This window comes from Hyperolius riggenbachi, chromosome 9 (assembly GCF_040937935.1).
Source record: "Hyperolius riggenbachi isolate aHypRig1 chromosome 9, aHypRig1.pri, whole genome shotgun sequence".
In the NCBI taxonomy this organism is placed as follows: Eukaryota; Metazoa; Chordata; class Amphibia; order Anura; family Hyperoliidae; genus Hyperolius; species Hyperolius riggenbachi.
Window position 1 is genome coordinate 286,615,141 of NC_090654.1, and position 20,849 is coordinate 286,635,989.

General features: G+C 44.9%; 1 protein-coding gene across 3 annotated transcripts in view; it reads right to left on the reverse strand.

Annotated features, from left to right (window-relative positions):
- Nucleotides 1-20,849, reverse strand: part of LOC137532176 (alpha-1-antiproteinase-like) — a 168,646-nt gene that overhangs the window by 14,591 nt on the left and 133,206 nt on the right. For all 3 annotated transcript variants that reach the window (XM_068252404.1, XM_068252402.1, XM_068252401.1), the window contains exons 2-3: nucleotides 4,149-4,827; nucleotides 929-1,190 (exon numbers count right to left, since the gene is read on the reverse strand). In XM_068252404.1, the coding sequence (XP_068108505.1) occupies nucleotides 929-1,190; nucleotides 4,149-4,827 (941 nt within the window). The remainder of the gene's footprint in view (nucleotides 1-928; nucleotides 1,191-4,148; nucleotides 4,828-20,849) is intronic.

Below are 20,849 nucleotides of genomic sequence, written 5' to 3' on the forward strand. Positions count from 1 at the left end.
CTCTGCCTGTTCAGTAAGCTAGCACCTATTCAGTTGGAGACCTTGGGCAAGTCTCCCTAACACTGCTACTGCCTATAGAGCACGCCCTAGTGGCTGCAGCTCTGGCGCTTTGAGTCCGCCAGGAGAAAAGCACGATATAAATGTTATCTGTCTTGTCTTGCCTATAATCGCCCAGATAGGCTGAAGTGGTTAACTGGCTCTTTTGTTAATGGTTGTGCATCCTATGCACAGGAAAAAAAGCAAGCTAGCTGAAATAACGTTTCTCACATATTCTTATAACATATGGAGATAAACTCGAAGCAGGAAATTTGGGCCCCTGCTGGCGGCTGAAACTTGGACGCCACCATAGGTGCAATTGTAAATAGCGGCTACACTGTGAAATTTAGTTGCCCACAGCACCCATTAAACAGTGGGTGCCAGGGCCGTCCGCAATGCAAAACACAAAATGTATCATATTGTGCACGATACAATATTTATCGTACTGTACATTGCAAATTTCACAGTGCAGTTGCTATTTATAATGGTGCCTATGGTGGCACCCCAAAATTATCGTTTTTGTGTCAGATGTCAGTTAAGGCTAGGTGTGCGGGAGGGGTGGTTAAGGTTTCGGCGTGGGGGGGGGGGGGAGGTTAAGGGCAGCTGTGGGGGATGGTTAAGGTTAGGTGTGGTGGGGTAGTTAAGGTATGCCGTGGGGGGTGGATAAGTTTAGCTTTTGCTGTAGTAAAATATCTGTAAATATAAAAAATATTTAAAAAAAATCCCACTCTGAAATAGTAGAATATCAGTAAAGTACCAATCTTCTACAATCGGCTATTCCTAGGCAGCCATATTTCATTGCACCTCTATTTCATGCATGCGAGAAACTGGAGGGACTGCTAAATTGTAAGCAAAGATAGACTTTCACTTTAAATAAGACAGGTTCTCTTACATTATCTTGTTCCTCTTTTCAAATCCCCTCATAGTATTTAGTACATTTCTTTCCACTTCCATCATTTTTCCATCTTTGGGTAAGATAAACAAGGCAGAGGCGTTCCCCTTGTAGGACAGATTTACCACCGCAGCATCGCCCAAGAACGCCACCTGGTGGGGGCCGGTTCTGCTCATAAAAGGAACCTTCATTGTAACTTTGTCACTAACGTGAAAGTCTCTCTCACTGGTGTACTCCTCCTCAAAAGGAACTTCCCACTGTCCTGAAAAACAATGAATAAACAATTATGTGAAATACTAGGCCTAAGGCTCTTGCTGCATAAGCTGTGCACGTGCGCCGTCACACATGCATCATGCGCACACGCCCCCACCCTCCCCCCCGGCCCCGTCCTCCTCCTGTCCCAACGGCTACACATGTGCAGTAGCCAAAAAAAAACGGACACAGGGACAGGAGGATGACGTAGGGTCACATGGGGTTTTATTATATAAGATACTCTCACTGCACTTTATTATGAACACCAGTACACTCACTGATTCATGCATTTGTAATAAGGCAACCATGCAACAGCAGTGCAATGTATACATCATCATCATGCAGATGCAGATCAGGAGCTTCAGTTCAGCTTGCTTTTAGTACTTCTGTAACTGTTGGTTTGCTGGGTCTCTCAAACACAGCAATTAATCACTAGATTAAACTCAGCAGAGGTGGCTGATAAAGAGAGGCTTGGCCAAGACTTTAGCACGTGTATGGGAGCCCACCAACATTGCCTAAACACCCAGCATGCCAGATCTTTGGCAACATCCAATGTCTGACCAAGACTACTGTTTTCCTCACTCTCCACGCACGCTGTCTCGCCTCCTCTTGCAGGGCAGTTTCTAGGCTAAATTTCACCCAGGATGAGGGTATAAAGATTGTGTGTCCTCAATCCCTCCACCCCGTCGACTTGTGAATGATGCAGTATTTAGCCTCCCAGTATAGGTAGCCAGGCATAGGTTATTCAGGTATAGGTACCCGCAGTATAGGTAGCCAGGTATAGATGTCCCCAGTATAGGTTGCCAGGGATAGGTCCGCACTTCATAGTAAGACAGGCATAGGTGCCCCCTGTATTGTAAGCCAGGCATAGATGTCCCCACTATAGGTAGCCAGGCATCGTTCCCCCCAGTATAGGTAGCCAGGCACCGTTCCCCCCAGTATAGGTAGCCAGGCATAGTTGCCCCCAGTATAGATAGCCAAGCATAGTTGCACCCAGTATAGGTAGCCAAGCATAGTTGCCCCCAGTATAGATAGACAAACATAGTTGCACCCAGTATAGTTAGCCAAGCATAGTTGCACCCAGTATAGGTAGCCAAGCATAGTTTCCCCCAGTATAGATAGCCAAACATAGATGCACCCAGTATAGGTAGCCAAGCATAGTTGCGCCCACTGAAGGTAGCCAAGCATAGGTGCACCCAGTATAGGTAGCCAGGTATAGGTGCCCCCAGTATAGGTAGCCAGGTATAGGTGCCCCCAATCTAGGGGATGGAGGGAAAGCCACAGCCACACTGGGACTCAGTCGAGAGGAGAAGGCCTGCCTCCCCTCCCCCCGTCCATCCATGCTCCCCCCTCTACTGAAGTGTGTTATCCCACTGGGAGACCTGTAGAAATAACTCACCTCTTTTCAGGCTCCGTGCCACGATCACTTGCAGCCAGGCTCCTCTGCCTGCAGCTAATTACTCTCACTACTTCCGCAAATAGGATCAATAACACTTCAGTAGATGGGGGAGCACGGACGGGGGGCCCAGGGAGAGGGAAGGAGAAGTTGTGCCCCCTTTCCTGCGACTGAGTCCCAGTGTGGTCCTGGCTCCCCCTTCATCACTGTGCCCCCCCCCCCCCGTTCCTGACTGCGCCCTGGACAGACACCCACCTTGTACAACCTTACAAACTGGGCGCCTAAGATAGCTGCTATTAAAATAGTAAAATAGGGGTACATTTTAACAATATTTTACCATCGCTTAACCTGACCCCATACTCACTTCAACCCTCCCTCCATGGCCATAACTATAAATCATGGGAACCCCCAGCAAAACTCTGTCAGATTCTCGCATAGCTTTATTATACTAGCCAAAAATCACTCCCTACATAATGCCGAGATCAACCCCAATCTCTTGCTCTGGTGAGAACTGTAAAATTGTGGAATTCAGAGACACAATCTTATATAATAATTTCCAAGTGTCTCTGCATCCCATGTCCCTGTTTTAGTGCTTTTGCGCTACTGCACACTAAAAGACGCTGGAGCAGGACGGGCCATGGGGCGGGCCGGGTGGGCGTGTGTGCCCGTGCACAGTGGGCGTGTGCACTGCGAGCACGCAGTGAGTCCGGGTGCGCACTAGCTAGCTGTAATGCTGCGGTGGAGGTGGTGACGGGCCTAGAGCCCATTTTTAAACAGGCTTAGGTCAACTAGTACAACAATAAAAATCTTAGAAATTGTATTTTTAGCAGCTTTACGAAGCACATAAACCAGGGGTCTCAAACTTGCGGCCCGCGGGCCATTTGCGGCCCTCGGTACAATATTTTGTGGCCCGCACCAGCAAAAGAGACACCGAAGCGAACTATTTTTGCCTATTTTACCTTATAGTTCGCTTCAGTGCTCCCAAGTAATCCGCCGCATCCCCGCCGCTGAACGAGGGCTGCAGAGCCCCCAAATCCCTCGGGCAAACATCCACGACTGCACTGAGGGGCATAGCTTCCAGCTGTAGCTTTGCCCCTCTTGACGTCAATCGCCGCACAGATCGCCGCCTCTCCCCGCCCCTCTCTGTGAAGGAAGAGTGAGAGGGACGGGCAGAGGCGGCGATCCGCCGCGATTGACGTCAAGAGGGGCAGAACTGAAGCTGAAAGCTCTGCCCCTTCCAGGAAATGCCGGCGGATTGCCCCCCCGGGGGATTTGGGGGCTCTGCAGCCCTCGTTTTGCGGCGGGGACACGGCAAATTACTTGTAATGGGAGCACTGAAGCGAACTATAAGGTAAAATAGGCAAAATAGTTCAGACTCTTCATGTTCAGAAGAAATAATTAAAACTGTTAATAATGACATTTGAGGACTTTTTTTGTGAAATCCCTTATGCGGCCCAGCCTCATCCTGACTTTGCCTCCTGCGGCCCCCAGGTAAATTGAGTTTGAGACCCCTGACATAAACTAAAAAAAAAGAAAGAAGTAGTATGTTAATCAAGTGCCTTAGTAACGTACCTCTGAAATAATTGTAATTCACAAGAACCAAAGCTGCATCCTTGTCCACACTGCTCAGTACATTAGTAAGCTTGCCATTGGTCTTCTTCTCAACATAACTATTAATTTGTTTCTTGGCCTCTTCATTATCCTGAAAGTCTACCATGAAGCCTTCCGAGGCATAACGGTTCTTGGCGTCATCACGAAACTTGTCAACTATCTTCCCTGCTTTGCTTATGAAGAGGCCATTCTCTGTGTCAACATGCAGCTCCCTCTCCTCATCATTCAGACTATCCAAGAGGTGCTGGAAACCATCATGGATTTCCTTTACAGAGATATCAGAAATATTAAAACCAATTCCTTTTATGATCTGGTCATGGGTTTTGCCCCGGGCGCCAAGTGACAGGAGAGCCATTGCTGTTGATATACTTATTGGGGAGATGACAACATTCTCTGATGGATGGTCTGCTGTCACCTGACGGAATATTTCGCAAGCAAACTTGAGGTTTACCGCAGCCAGTTTTTGGCCGGCCCATGAGACGTGGTCATCTCCTTTTTGGCTTTGGTCAGGTTTCTGATCATCTTTCTTCTTATGACCGCCTTTGCTGCTTCCTTTTTTTCCGTGGTCGCCTTGATGTTCCGCAAAGACCAAGGAGCATAGCAGAGCTACACTCAATGCCAAACACAGGAGGGCCCTCATCTTATAAGAAAACAAGTAAACAAGAAGAATATGTGATAGTCATCAATTAAAGAGAAGTAACAAAAGTACAAAATTTTCAAGCTTTTTTCAATCTCACTGCACTGAACGTTTTACAAAAAAAAAATCCTGATAATTAATTAATACAGGTATATTGCACCTAAAAGGAGATATTACAGACGGCAGAGCCCAATTGTTCGCAAAGAGCTCTAAGCAGGACTAGATTAGAGGTTTTCACAGCCCAAGGCCAGTCATCACCAACACCCCCCCCCCCCCCCACCCCAAATCATGGGAGATGTGGAAATCATTTTTAGAATTTGTTATTGAAATAGTGCCAGCGTCTTCCATAGAACTTTACATATATATCTCACTAATAATATACATGTGAAAGTTTGGATGTTTGTTACTCGATCACGCAACAATGGCTGAGGGGATTTGAATGAAATTTGGCACACACATAGTACATTACCTGGAATAACATATCGGATACTTTTTATTCCCATAACCAAAAAGTGGGCGGAGACAAATACAAATTTCACTGGGAAAAATTTAAACTGCAGCCATTCTTACACTGTTTAGACCAAGAGCTTCAACTTGTGTAACTTGCAAAAAAAGTCAAGGCATATTTACAATCAAAATGTTGTAGTGGCTAGATAGTGTACTGGTTAAAGGAGTACTGTAACCTCATCAAACCCCAAACAATATATGTACATCTTCCAAATGCTCCCCTGATGATCTTCCTTCATATTTCTCCGCTCTTCATCCCCATGCAGCCTGTATTTTTCCCCGTTTCTCCTGTCCCCGGTTTTACAAGATGGCCGCGACCCCCTGATCTACTTCCGGGGCCTTGCAGAGTTCCGGTGATTCAGGTACTTCCCCCAAGCGCTGTGCACGAGAGGTCGTCAATATCACGCATGCGCAGAACGTCCTCTCGTGGACTTCAATAATCTCAGAAGCTCAACATTTTCTTCTTACAGTGATCCCTTCCAGTTCTGACAATATTTTGTCAGAACTGAAATATACCAGTTGCTGTCAGTTATATATCAGCAGCTGTCAGTTACAACCGAATGTGCACGGTAATGTCCATGGTTCCCTATGGCTCAAGTGGGCGATATTACAGTGTAACAGTGTGCTGACCAGGAAGCTGTTATGGGGTAATGGCCATTTTTAAATGGAGGACGGAGAATTCCATTGATCACAGTGGGCAAACAGGATGCAGCAGAGGAGAAAGAGATTGAGGAGTAGATTCCCCGGGAGGTAAGTATGACCTGTGTGTGGTTATTTTGACTTTTTATTTTCAGTTCAGATTCTCTTTAAACTCTCACAACTGCTTGCTGCTGCCTGATAACTGCTCACTCCTGCCTGGTAACTGCTCAATGCTGCCTGGTAACTGCTTGCTGCTGCCTAATAACTGCTCACTGCTGCCTGGTAACTGCTCACTGCTGCCTGATAACTGCTCACTCCTGCCTGGTAACTGCTCACTGCTGCCTGGTAACTGCTTGCTGCTGCCTAATAACTGCTCACTGCTGCCTGGTAACTGCTTGCTGCTGCCTAATAACTGCTCACTGCTGCCTGGTAACTGCTCACTGCTGCCTGATAACTGCTTGCTGCTGCCTAATAACTGCTCACTGCTGCCTGGTAACTGCTTGCTGCTGCCTAATAACTGCTCACTGCTGCCTGGTAACTGCTCAATGCTGCCTGATAACTGCTTGCTGCTGCCTGATAACTGCTCACTCCTGCCTGGTAACTGCTCAATGCTGCCTGGTAACTGCTTGCTGCTGCCTGATAACTGCTCACTCCTGCCTGGTAACTGCTCACTGCTGCCTGGTAACTGCTTGCTGCTGCCTAATAACTGCTCACTGCTGCCTGGTAACTGCTCACTGCTGCCTGGTAACTGCTCACTGCTGCCTGATAACTGCTTGCTGCTGCCTAATAACTGCTCACTGCTGCCTGGTAACTGCTTGCTGCTGCCTAATAACTGCTCACTGCTGCCTGGTAACTGCTCACTGCTGCCTGGTAACTTCTTGCTGCTGCCTGATAACTGCTCACTGCTGCCTGGTAACTGCTTGCTGAGGACACGATTCAACTGCTCGTGGAAAAGAGGCCTAACACAGGAGACCAGGGTTCAAATCTTGGCTCTTCTTATTCTGTAAGCTAGCACCGATTCAGTCAGGAGAACTTGGGCAAGACTCCCTAACACTGCTACTGCCTGCCGAGTGTGCTCTTTGAGTCCATCAGGAGAAAAGTTTGATATAAATGTGGTCTAGTAGTTATTGCAAGAGTTACTTGAAAAGTCATGAAAGCGAACTTCCCTTTTGCATGTAACGCTTGTGCTCCTCGCGGTTGCCAGGGAACTGAATTGGTTGAACTTGCAAAATTCAAGCTCAACACTGCTTGCTGTACTCACCAGTCAATGCACCACAGCTGCACAAAGGCATTCATTTATTATATCTAGAAATTCATCGTTGATTGTAAACTGAACTTTAAGGCCACAGTCACACTTATTTGAATTGCATGCGTTTTAGAATACACATATAAAAACGCACATAATGATAGTCTACGGGCCACACGAAAACCACATGCGAGTGTCACTGTTTTTTTAGATGCGTTTTAAAATGCTCAACAAGTTCATTCTTTCTGCATACTGTACGCAGAACGCATGTGTTCTGCATGCAATGCTTTCCTATTGAAAAAAACGCATGTGTTCTGCATGCAATGCTTTCCTATTGAAAAAAACGCATGTGTTCTGCATGCAATGCTTTCCTATTGTGAAAAAAACGCATGCGTTCTGCATGCGTTTTTGCCCAAATAGGGTAAAAACTACATTTGATAATTATTTAAATGTACTTGTTATTATATATTATTACTAACTGATGACCCGGCGTTGCCCAGGTATGTATTTGGCTGGTGTTGGCGCTTAGGCAGTTTGGCGCTCAGGCATTCCAGTCTTCATTTAAGCACCTGTACTTGACCTGAGGAAGCGGTTTAAGCCGCGAAACGCGTTGTCTTTAGTGCTAATAAAACTTTCAACTCTTTATCAAGTGGAGTTTCTGTACAAAAAGCAATCACTGAACACATCACAAAGGGCGCCTCCTATCCTCCTCGTAATACGACGTCAAACCTGGTACAGTTGGTCATTGGGTCACTGGGGTTCAAATTCAGAAAAGGGGACAGAGCCACAAACGGTGAATCAGATTTGTTTCATTTCATGGGAAAATACAAATTATTGATGCCAAGGACCCCAGAGCTCACAAACTTGGTCATTGAGTAGTGACTTTGTTACAAAAAGTGAGCGGAGCCAAAAACAAATTTCACTGGGAAAGTGTAAACTGCAGCCCTTCTTACACTGTTAATGGCAGGGTTCACAAACTTTGCCCAGATGGTAACTGAGTGACTGAGATTAATATTCAGGGAAGTGGTAGAGCCTATAATAGCCAATCAAAATTCACCTGTTGATTTTCAAGTGGAATATTTAAATTGCTGCCATTTTTACACTGTTAATAGCAGATGCCTCAAACCTGCTATAGTTGGTCATTGGGTGACTGGGGTTCAAATGCTGGAGAGGGGCGGAGCCACAAATGGCCTATCTGATTTGTTTAATTTCTATGGGAATATACAAATTATTGATGCCAAGGACCCCAAATCTCACAAACTTAGTCATCGAGTGTTTGTGCGTTAGGGTTAGAAAGTGGGCGGAGCCCACACCAGTCAAATACATACCCGGGCAACGCCCGGTCATCAGTGGGTGGAGACAAATACAAATTTCACTGGGAAAATGTAAACTGCAGCCATTCTTACATTGTTAATGGCAGGGTTTTTAAACTTTGCACAGATGGGGCTCGATTCACAAAGCGGTGATAACCCAGTTATCACGCCTAAAAGACTTTAGGCGTGATGACCTTTTCACCACTGAGTTATCACCGCTTTTTCCTGCTCTTCGCGCGAAGTTACCGCGCGTACGCGCGTTCGCGCGTGAGAGCGCGCGCAAAGTCCCATAGGGCTTAATGGGAGCTTCGCGCGAAGCGGGGACGCTGCGCGCGCACGCGCGCGGTTGCGCGCGCAATACTTTGCGCGCGGCAACTTCGCGCGAGTTTCTTCTTATCATGCCTAAAGTGACTTTAGGCGTGATAAGGGCCTTTTCACCACGGTGCTAACACTTTGCACCGCTTGGTGAATCGAGCCCATGGTTACTAGGTGATTGGGATTAATATTCAGAAAAGTGGGTGGAGCCTACAAAATTAGGCTCCACCTATTGCTTTTTAAGGGGAATATTTAATTGCTACCATTCTTGAACTGTTAATGGCACAGGCCTCAAACCTGGTACAGTTGGTTATTGGGTGACTGGGGTTCAAATTCAGAAAAGGGTGTGGAGCCACAAACAGCCAATCTGATTTTTTCATTTCAATGCAAATTATTGATACCAAAGACAGCAAAGCTCACAAACTTGGTCATTAAGTAATTGTGTGTTAGGGTTAGAAAAAGTATGCAGAGCCAACACCAGCCAAATACATACCCGGGCAACGCCGGGCAATCAGCTAGTATATAATAATATTAATGAAAAACTGCAAACATGAACGCATGAGAAAAGGAAAAACGCATGCGCAGAAAAAAATGCAAACAACACCCATAGCAGAAAACTGTTGGTTTTCCGTATGGACAAGTGTGACCTTAGCCTAAATGTAGTTGATAATTTTACAAAAAGGTTTAGCACTTTTTTCTCCCCAACAAACGAGTAGTTACACTTTCAACGCGACTATCAGAGCGACAATACGTCGGACATGTGTATGTCTCATAAACCAGAAACGCTGTCTGTCTGTCACTTTATAACAGTCTAATTCCACCACTGATAACACCTCCGAACTCGCTCTGTAAACAGACGCCCCCCTCCAAAACCTGACCGTTTCCAATCCTGCGCACTCTACAAACCGCGTCTGGGGGGCCGTATAACCGCAGGTAATGCAGTTTCAGGAGTCTCAGTTGAGCGCCATAAAGTTTAGTTGCTCAGCTGTTTCTATGTTAATAGGGAACAGGTGGTACTAATTCCTCCGCTGCGTTGCAGCAGGTTTTTCTGAAGAATGCGATCTGGCCTCGAGTCCCTGAGAAAAGGAAGCAGAGGAACGGAATACAAAGAACAGAGCCCACTCTGGGAAATGCAAAGCCAACAGGCAATTTTTTTTAACATACCAACCCGATACCACATGCTGTATAGTAAAGAGAACAAGTCACAAATACTTTTAAAGAGAATCTGTATTGTTAAAATCGCACAAAAGTAAACATACCAGTGTGTTAGGGGACATCTCCTATTACCCTCTGTCACAATTTCGCCGCTCCTCGCCGCATTAAAAGTGGTTAAAAACAGTTTTAAAAAGTTTGTTTATAAACAAACAAAATGGCCACCAAGACAGGAAGTAGGTTGATGTACAGTATGTCCACACATAGAAAATACATCCATACACAAGCAGGCTGTATACACCCTTCCTTTTGAATCTCAAGAGATCATTTGTGTGTTTCTTTCCCCCTGCATCTCTCATGCACTGAAGTTTCAGGCTGCTCGTTTCTTCCTGCAAACAGCTGTGCCTGTATGTAATTCCTCAGTATGTGAAAGCCCAGCCAGCTCAGAGGACGATTTATCCAGCTTGTAAAAGATAAGAGAGCAGAGAGAAGCTGCACTAATCTAAATATCACACAGGCAGTGTGCAGAGAGGGGCCTGAAAGGGGGAGTTCATATCAGAACCACAACACTGAAGAACTTGGCAGCCTTCCAGACACAGGCTGACAAGTCTGACAGGGGAAAGATACATGGGGCTTGATTCACAAAGCGGTGCTAACAGTTAGCACGCTGGTGAAAAGCCCTTTATCATGCCTAAACTCAGTTTAGGCATGATAAGTTTAGGTGTGATAAGTTTAGGTGTGATAAGTTTAGGTGTGATAAGTTTAAGCGCCAACTGCGTTAGCACCGCAGTGCACAGCTGATCAAAAATTTTACGCTAGCAAAGACTGGTGCACTTCGTATAAAGTTTAATGGCGCTGCTTTGCGTGCGGGACTTTGCAAGCGATCTAAACTTATCTAAACTTAGCATGCCTAAACTTATCACACCTAAACTTAGCATGCCTAAACTTATCACACCTAAACAGGCTTTTCACCAGAGTGGTGCAATGGTTATCATGCCTAAAGTCTCTAACTGGGTTAGCACCGCTTTGTGAATCGAGCCCATTGATTTATTACAGAGACTGTGATAGTAGAACGTGATGCAGTAAGCCACAACACATTAGAATAGCTTTTGGAACTTGTAGGATGATAAAAAACAGGATGCAATTTTTGTTACGGAGTCTCTTTAATAACTATGAAACTAAAAGAAATAAATGTACAGTAAGTAGCCTTACGGCATTTTTAAATTACAGTCGGCATAATATACAATAAAATATACAATATAAAAAACTTGTCTTCAAACTCCTTTATACAGTTCTAATACCTGCCTTTGGACTCGTGAAAATGGCAGTCTCCCCAACTCCACCCCATTTACGGCACCAAAAGCTGGATGGAGCCATCTTCTGTAATAATGTCATATCCAGTTCAACCAGTAAGCACAACTCAGCCATTTTCCTACAGCGTTCTATCACTTTAGCTTGCACACAAAAGTTCCATGCTATAAATTAGCCTTATTTTCTGTTAATAGAAATAAAACAAAAAAAAACCCAAAAAACTCTTGTTGGCAGGCCGGAAAGCTTAGTGACTGATAAGGCTCTTGTAAGAAAATAAACTTATAGTAAACCTTCTATACTTTCAGGCCTTGTTCACATTGCGTTCGGCTCACGTATCCGTCCGTGTTGGGCAGTTTTTGAAGCGTGGTTTTTTTTCCGATGCCCGGTTCTTGGGTGGGCGATTCGTTTTTGTGCTTAGCGGTTTTCTAAGCGTTTTTTCCAAGCGGTTTTGCGATTCACTCCCTGACACAAGTCAGGAAGTGAACTCTATGACACGGAAAATAATAAATACAAGGGGCCTGATTCACAAAGCGGTGCAAACTGTTAGCACGCTGGTGAAATGCCTTTTATCACGCCTAATCTCAGTTAGGGGCCTGATTCACAAAGCGGTGCTAACAGTTAGCACCCTGGTGAAAAGCCCTTTATCACGCCTAAACTCAGTTTAGGCATGATAAGTTTAGGTGTGATAAGTTTGGGTGTGATAAGTTTAGGCATGATAAGTTTAGGTGTGATAAGTTTAGGCATGATAAGTTTAAGCACCAACTGCGTTAGCACCGCAGTGCACAGCTGATCAAAAGTTTTGCGCTAGCAAAGTCTGGTGCACTTCGCACAGAGTTTAATGGCGCTGCTTTGCGTGCGGGACTTTGCACGCTATCTACACTTATCTAAACTTAGCATGCCTAAACTTATCACACCTAAACTTATCACACCTAAACTTATCACACCTGGGGCTCGATTCACCAAGCGGTGATAACCCAGTTATCACGCCTAAAGGACTTTAGGCGTGATGACCTTTTCACCACTGAGTTATCACCGCTTTTTCCTGCTCTTCGCGCGAAGTTACCGCGCGTACGCGCGTGAGAGCGCGCGCAAAGTCCCATAGGGTTTAATGGGAGCTTCGCGCGAAGCGGGGACGCTGCGCGCGCACGCGCGCGGTTGCGCGCGCAAAACTTTGCGCGCGGCAACTTCGCGCGAGTTTCTTCTTATCATGCCTAAAGTGACTTTAGGCGTGATAAGGGCCTTTTCACCACGGTGCTAACACTTTGCACCGCTTGGTGAATCGAGCCCTTAAACTGGCTTTTCACCAGTGTGGTGCAAAGGTTATCATGCCTAAAGTCTTTTAGGCGTGATAACTGAGTTATCACCGCTTTGTGAATCGAGCCCTAGGGGCTCGATTCACAAAGCGGTGCTAACCCAGTTAGAGACTTTAGGCGTGATAACCATTGCACCACGCTGGTGAAAAGCCAGTTTAGGGGCTTGATTCACAAAGCGGTGCTAACAGTTAGCACGCTGGTGAAAAGCCCTTTATCATGCCTAAACTGAGTTTAGGCATGATAAGTTTAGGTGTGATAAGTTTAGGTGTGATAAGTTTAGGCATGATAAGTTTAGGTGTGATAAGTTTAGGCATGCTAAGTTTAAGCGCCAACTGCGTTAGCACCGCAGTGCACAGCTGATCAAAAGTTTTGCGCTAGCAAAGTCTGGTGCACTTCGCATAGAGTTTAATGGCGCTGCTTTGCGTGCGGGACTTTGCACGCTATCTACACTTATCTAAACTTAGCATGCCTAAACTTATCACACCTAAACTTATCACACCTAAACTTATCACGCCTAAACTGGCTTTTCACCAGTGTGGTGCAAAGGTTATCATGCCTAAAGTCTTTTAGGCGTGATAACTGGGTTATCACCGCTTTGTGAATCGAGGCCTAGGGGCTCGATTCACCAAGCGGTGCAAAGTGTTAGCACCGTGGTGAAAAGGCCCTCTTCACGCCTAAAGTCACTTTAGGCATGATAAGAAGGGCTTCGCGCGAAGTTTCCGCGCGTAAAGTTTTGCGCGCGCTCCCGCGTGCGTGCGCGCGAAGCGCCCCGCACTTCGCGCGATGCGCCCATTAAACCCTATGGGACTTTGCGCGCGCGCCTGTGCGGGTGCGCGCGCAAAACTTTGCGCGCGATAACTTCGCGCGAAGTGCAGGCAAAAACGGTGCTAACTCAGTGGTGAAGAGGTCATCACGCCTAAAGTCCTTTAGGCGTGATAACTGGGTTAGCACCGCTTGGTGAATCGAGCCCTAGGTGTGATAAGTTTAGGTGTGATAAGTTTAGGTGTGATAAGTTTAGGCATGCTTAGTTTAGATAAGTGTAGATAGCATGCAAAGTCCCGCACGCAAAGCAGCGCCATTAAACTCTATGCGAAGTGCACCAGACTTTGCTAGCGCAAAACTTTTGATCAGCTGTGCACTGCGGTGCTCACCCAGTTGGTGCTTAAACTTATCATGCCTAAACTTATCACACCTAAACTTATCACACCTAAACTTATCATGCCTAAACTTATCATGCCTAAACTGAGTTTAGGCATGATAAAGGGCTTTTCACCAGGGTGCTAACTGTTAGCACCGCTTTGTGAATCGAGCCCATCATGCCTAAACTGAGTTTAGGCGTGATAAAGGGCTTTTCACCAGGGTGCTAACTGTTAGCACCGCTTTGGGCTCGATTCACAAAGCGGTGCTAACAGTTAGCACCGTGGTGAAAAGCCCTTTATCATGCCTAAACTCAGTTTAGGCATGATAAGTTTAGGTGTGATAAGTTTAGGTGTGATAAGTTTAGGCATGATAAGTTTAGGTGTGATAAGTTTAGGCATGATAAGTTTAAGCGCCAACTGCGTTAGCACCGCAGTGCACAGCTGATCAAAAGTTTTATGCTAGCAAAGTCTGGTGTACTTCGTATAAAGTTTAATGGCGCTGCTTTGCGTGCGGGACTTTGCAAGCGATCTAAACTTATCTAAACTTAGCATGCCTAAACTTATCACACCTAAACTTATCATGCCTAAACTTATCACACCTAAACTGGCTTTTCACCAGAGTGGTGCAATGGTTATCATGCCTAAAGTCTCTAACTGGGTTAGCACCGCTTTGTGAATCAAGCCCAAGGGGCTCGATTCACAAAGCGGTGCTAACCCAGTTAGAGACTTTAGGGCCTCGATTCACAAAGCGGTGATAACCCAGTTATCACGCCTAAAAGACTTTAGGCGTGATGACCTTTTCACCACTGAGTTATCACCGCTTTTTCCTGTTCTTCGCGCGAAGTTACCGCGCGTACGCGCGTTCGCGCGTACGCGCGTGAGAGCGCGCGCAAAGTCCCATAGGGTTTAATGGGAGCTTCGCGCGAAGCGTCGGGTGCTGCGCGCGCACTTACTCGCCTACGCGCGAACGCGCGTACGCGCGGTAACTTCGCGCGAGGCCCTTCTTATCATGCCTAAACTGAGTTTAGGCGTGATAAGGGCCTTTTCACCACGGTGCTAACACTTTGCACCGCTTGGTGAATCGAGCCCTAGGCATGATAACCATTGCACCACTCTGGTGAAAAGCCAGTTTAGGGGCCTGATTCACAAAGCGGTGCTAACAGTTAGCACCCTGGTGAAAAGCCCTTTATCATGCCTAAACTCAGTTTAGGCATGATAAGTTTAGGTGTGATAAGTTTAGGCATGATAAGTTTAGGTGTGATAAGTTTAGGCATGCTAAGTTTAGATAAGTTTAGATCGCTTGCAAAGTCCCGCACGCAAAGCAGCGCCATTAAACTTTATACGAAGTGCACCAGTCTTTGCTAGCGTAAAACTTTTGATCAGCTGTGCACTGCGGTGCTAACGCAGTTGGTGCTTAAACTTATCACACCTAAACTTATCATGCCTAAACTTATCACACCTAAACTTATCACACCTAAACTTATCACACCTAAACTTATCATGCCTAAACTGAGTTTAGGCATGATAAAGGGCTTTTCACCAGGGTGCTAACTGTTAGCACCGCTTTGTGAATCAGGCCCAAGGGGCTTGATTCACAAAGCGGTGCTAACAGTTAGCACGCTGGTGAAAAGCCCTTTATCATGCCTAAACTCAGTTTAGGCATGATAAGTTTAGGTGTGATAAGTTTAGGTGTGATAAGTTTAGGCATGATAAGTTTAGGTGTGATAAGTTTAGGCATGCTAAGTTTAAGCGCCAACTGCGTTAGCACCGCAGTGCACAGCTGATCAAAAGCTTTACGCTAGCAAAGACTGGTGCACTTTGTATAAAGTTTAATGGCGCTGCTTTGCGTGCGGGACTTTGCAAGCGATCTAAACTTATCTAAACTTAGCATGCCTAAACTTATCACACCTAAACTTATCACACCTAAACTTATCACGCCTAAACTGGCTTTTCACCAGCATGGTGCAATGGTTATCATGCCTAAAGTCTTTTAGGCATGCTAACTGGGTTAGCACCGCTTTGTGAATCGAGCCCAAGGTGTGATAAGTTTAGGCATGCTAAGTTTAGGCGTGATAAGTTTAGGCGTGATAAGTTTAGGCGTGATAAGCTTAGGCATGATAAGTTTAGGCGTGATAAGTTTAGGCATGATAAGTTTAGGTGTGATAAGTTTAGGCATGTTTAGTTTAGGCATGATAAGTTTATGCATGATAACTATAGCACCAGCTGGGTTAGCACCGCAGTGCACAGCTGATCAAAAGTTTTGCGCTAGCAAAGTCTGGTGTGCGAAACGTCGCATAGAGTTTAATGGCGCTGCTTTGCGCTTGGGACTTTGCGATCTAAACTTATCTAAACTTATCACGCCTAAACTTATCACACCTAAACTTATCATGCCTAAACTGAGTTTAGGCATGATAAAGGGCTTTTCACCAGCGTGCTAACTGTTAGCACCGCTTTGTGAATCAAGCCCTTAAAGTCTTTAACTGGGTTATCACCGCTTTGTGAATCGAGCCCTATGTATTTATTCTTAAAAACACGAACTCAATCGCTGCACAAAGAAATTTTGTGAGAATTTTGTGTTTCTCCTATACTTTCCATTGAGGCAGAATCGCCTCGAAAATGGTACTTACCGAGATAGGTAAAAAGGGCGCTAGAGATTTGGGCGCCGCCATAGACTGTACTGTGAATTACGGCTATAGCGATGCTCGGAGGGTAATTTGGGCACTGGCAAAAGACGGAGCCCAAATTACGAAAAAAAAAAAAAAAAAAAATGTAAGTGTTTGTGTGTATGGTATGTGTGTGTAGGTGTGTTTGTATGGTGTGTGTGTGCGTGTGTGTAGGTGTGTGTGTGGTGTGTGGTGTGTGTGTGTGTGTCTGTATGGTGTGTGTATAGTGTGTGTGTGTGTGTGTGTGTACAGTGTGTGTGTGTGTGTGTGTGTGCGTACAGTGTGTGTGTGTGTGTGTTCGTGTGTGTGTGTACAGTGTGTGTGTATGTGTACAGTGTATGTGTGTTTGTATATACTGTGTGTATACTGTGTGTATATGTACAGTGTATGTGTGTGGTGTGTGTAGGTGTCTGTGTGTGTGTGTGTGTGTGTGTGGTGTGTGTGTCTGTATCGTGTGTGTATGTGTGTACAGTGTGTGTGTGTGTGTGTGTGTGTGTACAGTGTGTGTGTTCATGTGTGTTTGTGTGTTTGTGTGTGTGTGTGTACAGTGTGTGTGTGTGTGTGTGTGTGTGTGTGTGTGTAGACAGTGTATGTGTGTGTACACTGTATATGTGTGTGTGTACAGTGTATGTGTGTATACAGTGTGTGTGTGTGTGTGTGTGTGTTTGTGTGTGTGTGTTTGCATCGTGTGTGTGTGTGTGGTGTGTGTGTGTGTGTGTGTGTGTGTTTGTGTGTGTGTATACAGTGTGTGTATATGTACAGTGTGTGTGTGTGTGTGTATACAGTGTGTGTGTGTGTGTGTGTGTGTGTGTGTGTGTGTGTGTGTGTACAGTGTATGTGTGTGTGTATGTACACAATGGGCTTGATTCACAAAGCAGTGCAAACTGTTTAGCACGAGTGTGCTAAACAGTTAGCAAGTGAAGTGCCATTCGTGGACTTTTGCACGCGCAAAGTGCCGCGATTCGCTCGATCGCGGACTAATCGCAGCAAATTGCGCGCACAAAAGTCTGCGATCGCGCAAATCGCAGCAAATCGCGCGCCCAAAAGTCCGCGAACGGCACTTCACGTGCTAACTGTTTAGCACACCCGTGCTAAACAGTTTGCACTGCTCTGTGAATCAAGCCCAATGTGTGTAAATGTACAGTGTGTGTGTGTACAGTGTATATGTGCGTGTGTGCGTGTACAGTGTATGTATATGTACAGTGTGTGTGTGTATATACAGTGTGTGTATATGTACAGTGTGTGTGTATACAGGTGTTTATATGTACAGTGTATGTGTATGTACAGTGTGTGTATATGTGTGTGTATACAGTGTATGTGTATGTACAGTGTGTGTATGTGTGTGTGTGTACAGTGTATGTGTGTGTATACAGTGTGTGTATATGTACAGTGTATATGTGTACAGTGTATGTGTGTGTGTGTGTATATACAGTGTGTGTATATGTACAGTGTGTGTACAGTGTGTGCGTGTGTGTGTGTATATGTACAGTGTGTGTGTATGTGTGCGTGTGTGTGTGTATATGTACAGTGTGTGTGTGTATATGTGCAGTGTATGTGTATGTACAGTGTGTGTGTGCATACATGCGTGTGTGTGTGTGTGTACAGTGTGTGTGTGTGTACAGTGAGTGTGTGTGTACAGTGTGTGTGTGTGTATATACAGTGTGTGTGTGTGTGTGTGTGTGTGTGTGTGTGTGTGTGTGTGTGTGTGTGTGTGTGTGTGTGTGTGCGTGCAGTGTATGTGTATGTACAGTGTGTGTGTGCCTACATGCGTGTGTGTGTGTGTGTGTGTGTGTGTGTGTACAGTGTGTGTGTGTGTGTTGGTGTGTGTACAGTGTGTATATGTGCAGTGTATGTGTATGTACAGTGTGTGTGTGCATACATGCGTGTGTGTGTGTGTGTGTGTACAGTGTGTGTGTGTGTACAGTGAGTGTGTGTGTGTATATACAGTGTGTGTATATGTACAGTGTGTGTGTGTGTGTGTGTGTGTGTGTATGTGCAGTGTATGTGTATGTACAGTGTGTGTGTGCCTACATGCGTGTGTGTGTGTGTGTGTGTGTGTGTGTGTGTGTGTGTGTGTGTGTACAGTGAGTGTGTGTGTGTATATACAGTGTGTGTATATGTACAGTGTGTGTGTGTGTGTGTGTGTGTGTGTATGTGCAGTGTATGTGTATGTACAGTGTGTGTGTGCCTACATGCGTGTGTGTGTGTGTGTGTGTGTGTGTACAGTGTGTGTGTGTGTGTTGGTGTGTGTACAGTGTGTATATGTACATTGTATGTGTGTGTGGATAGTGCATGTACAGGGGGGGGCACACTTTGTTATCTCTGCCTCGGGTGCTGGGATGTCTTGTCCCGGTCCTGCCTGGCGGTGCTTTATCTCAGCTGCAGGCTTTACAGAAGCAGGAAAAGGAGATACTTTATGATAGATAAATACAGCAGTTATGCAATAAATGCAATGGCAGCTTTCAGAGCAAATAAACTGAGCTTTGGGAACTTGACATTTGTAAATAGAGGAAGTTACTTACTGCTCAAAAGCAAATATGGTAACTGCATGGGTAATTAAAGTAGCAAACTACATTTTTATTGAATGTTATGTCAGAGTTTCATCCTGCTTTAAAGGTCATCCAAGGTGAAAATAAACTAATGAAATAAACTTTTGTATCTATCTTCCTTCTCCTAAAAATGACTTTTTAAGATATTCCAGTTTTATTTTATGTTTAAATCTACTTTTTAGGTTTTAACTGTTTTATTGTTTTTGCTCAATGACCCATTCATTGAAGTGTGCCAGAGCTAAAATCTATGAACTATTGACCCTTTTTATCTCTTTCCTTCTCTCAGAAGCCATTTTCTGCTAGGAAAATGTTTTATAGTTGGAATTTCTTATCAGTGAGGGTCACACTGTAGTCACTTCCTGTCTGAGTCAGGACTGAGTCAGCCACTTACATACCTGATATTTAACTCTTTCAGACAGTGCTAGGCACTGTACATACCCATGTCTATCTCATCATGTCACATGTCACTTCGGGTATCCTTTAACTTCTCTAGGTAGCCTTCAGTCTCTCAGCAGCGATCACTGCTCGGATTCTGTTAGATGGCGAAACCGCCTCTTCTAGTTACCCAATGACAGGACAGTGCAAGAGTAAGGAGGTCCCAGGATACCCTAAGGACCCCTGGGAATCGGGGAAACACTATGAAGGAGACATTGGAATGTTAGGACATACTATACTTGGGAATGTAGGGGGGGGGGGGGTGTCAGGGCTGAGATATTCTGTGTGGGCAAACACTGGAATGCTGGAATATTTGGAATATTAAAACATTATAGTACACTATTAGGTAGCCAGAGGTAATCCCAATCATTAGGTAACCAGTGGTGCACATTAGATAGCCACTAGCTAGAGGTACCTCCCAGTATTAATAAGCAGTAGTGATGACCGTAATCTGCTAATTAAAAAAAATGTGCACAAATTTTCACAATTATGCCTATACATAGTTACATAGTTTGGTTGAAAAAAGACTTCCGTTCATCAAGTTCAACCAGAAAAAAAGAAAAAAAAAACACCCTCCTGAACCAGCACATATCCCAGTTGATCCAGGGGAAGGCAACAAAACGTACTAGGCCTGGGCCAATTAACCTTAAAAGGGAAAAATTCCTACCCGACTCCAGATGGCAGTCAGATAAATCCCTGGATCAACTCTTCTGGGACTTACCTAATAATTATAGCCGTGGATGCCCTTCAATGCAAGGAAAGCATCCAAGCCCTCTTTAAATACAGATATAGAGCTTGCCATAATTACTTCCCGAAGGTAAGATGTTCCAGATTTTAACCACTCTCACTGTGGTTAAAATAGATGACAAAAACGTTTTTCTTCCATACGCAGATCATGTCCCCTTGTATGTCGTACAACCCCAGGGACAAAAAGCTCATCTGCCAAGCTTTTGTATTGCCCTCTGATGTATTTATACTTGTTAATCAGGTCACCTCTCAGTCGTCCTTTTTCCAAGCTAAATAAGCTTACATAATTACGATTTGTAAGTTCAATTGATTTTGTGTAATCCTTCGTTTTGTGCCAACTCTAGCAGTGAATAGCAAAATCTCCCATACATGCAATAATTCTTCAAGAAGACCTTGTAGTCTTTGAGAATATCGATTTTAAAAATGCAAAGATAAATGTTTTTTAAACTAAAAAAAAAAATGTTTAAAAAGACTTTGTAGGTTTTGAGAAAATCGATTTAAAGAGAACCAGAGATGAAGCACCCTCATGTATTTTATTACATTTATCAGTGGGAACATGACAGTAAACACCTACCCTGCTTTTAGTTTCATTGTTATCTGCTTAATTAGTCTATTAGCAACTGTGATAAGAATCCATCGACTATTCAGTCGAGGTTTGACCTGGAATCATTATAGCTGAGTCACTCTTCTGTGGAG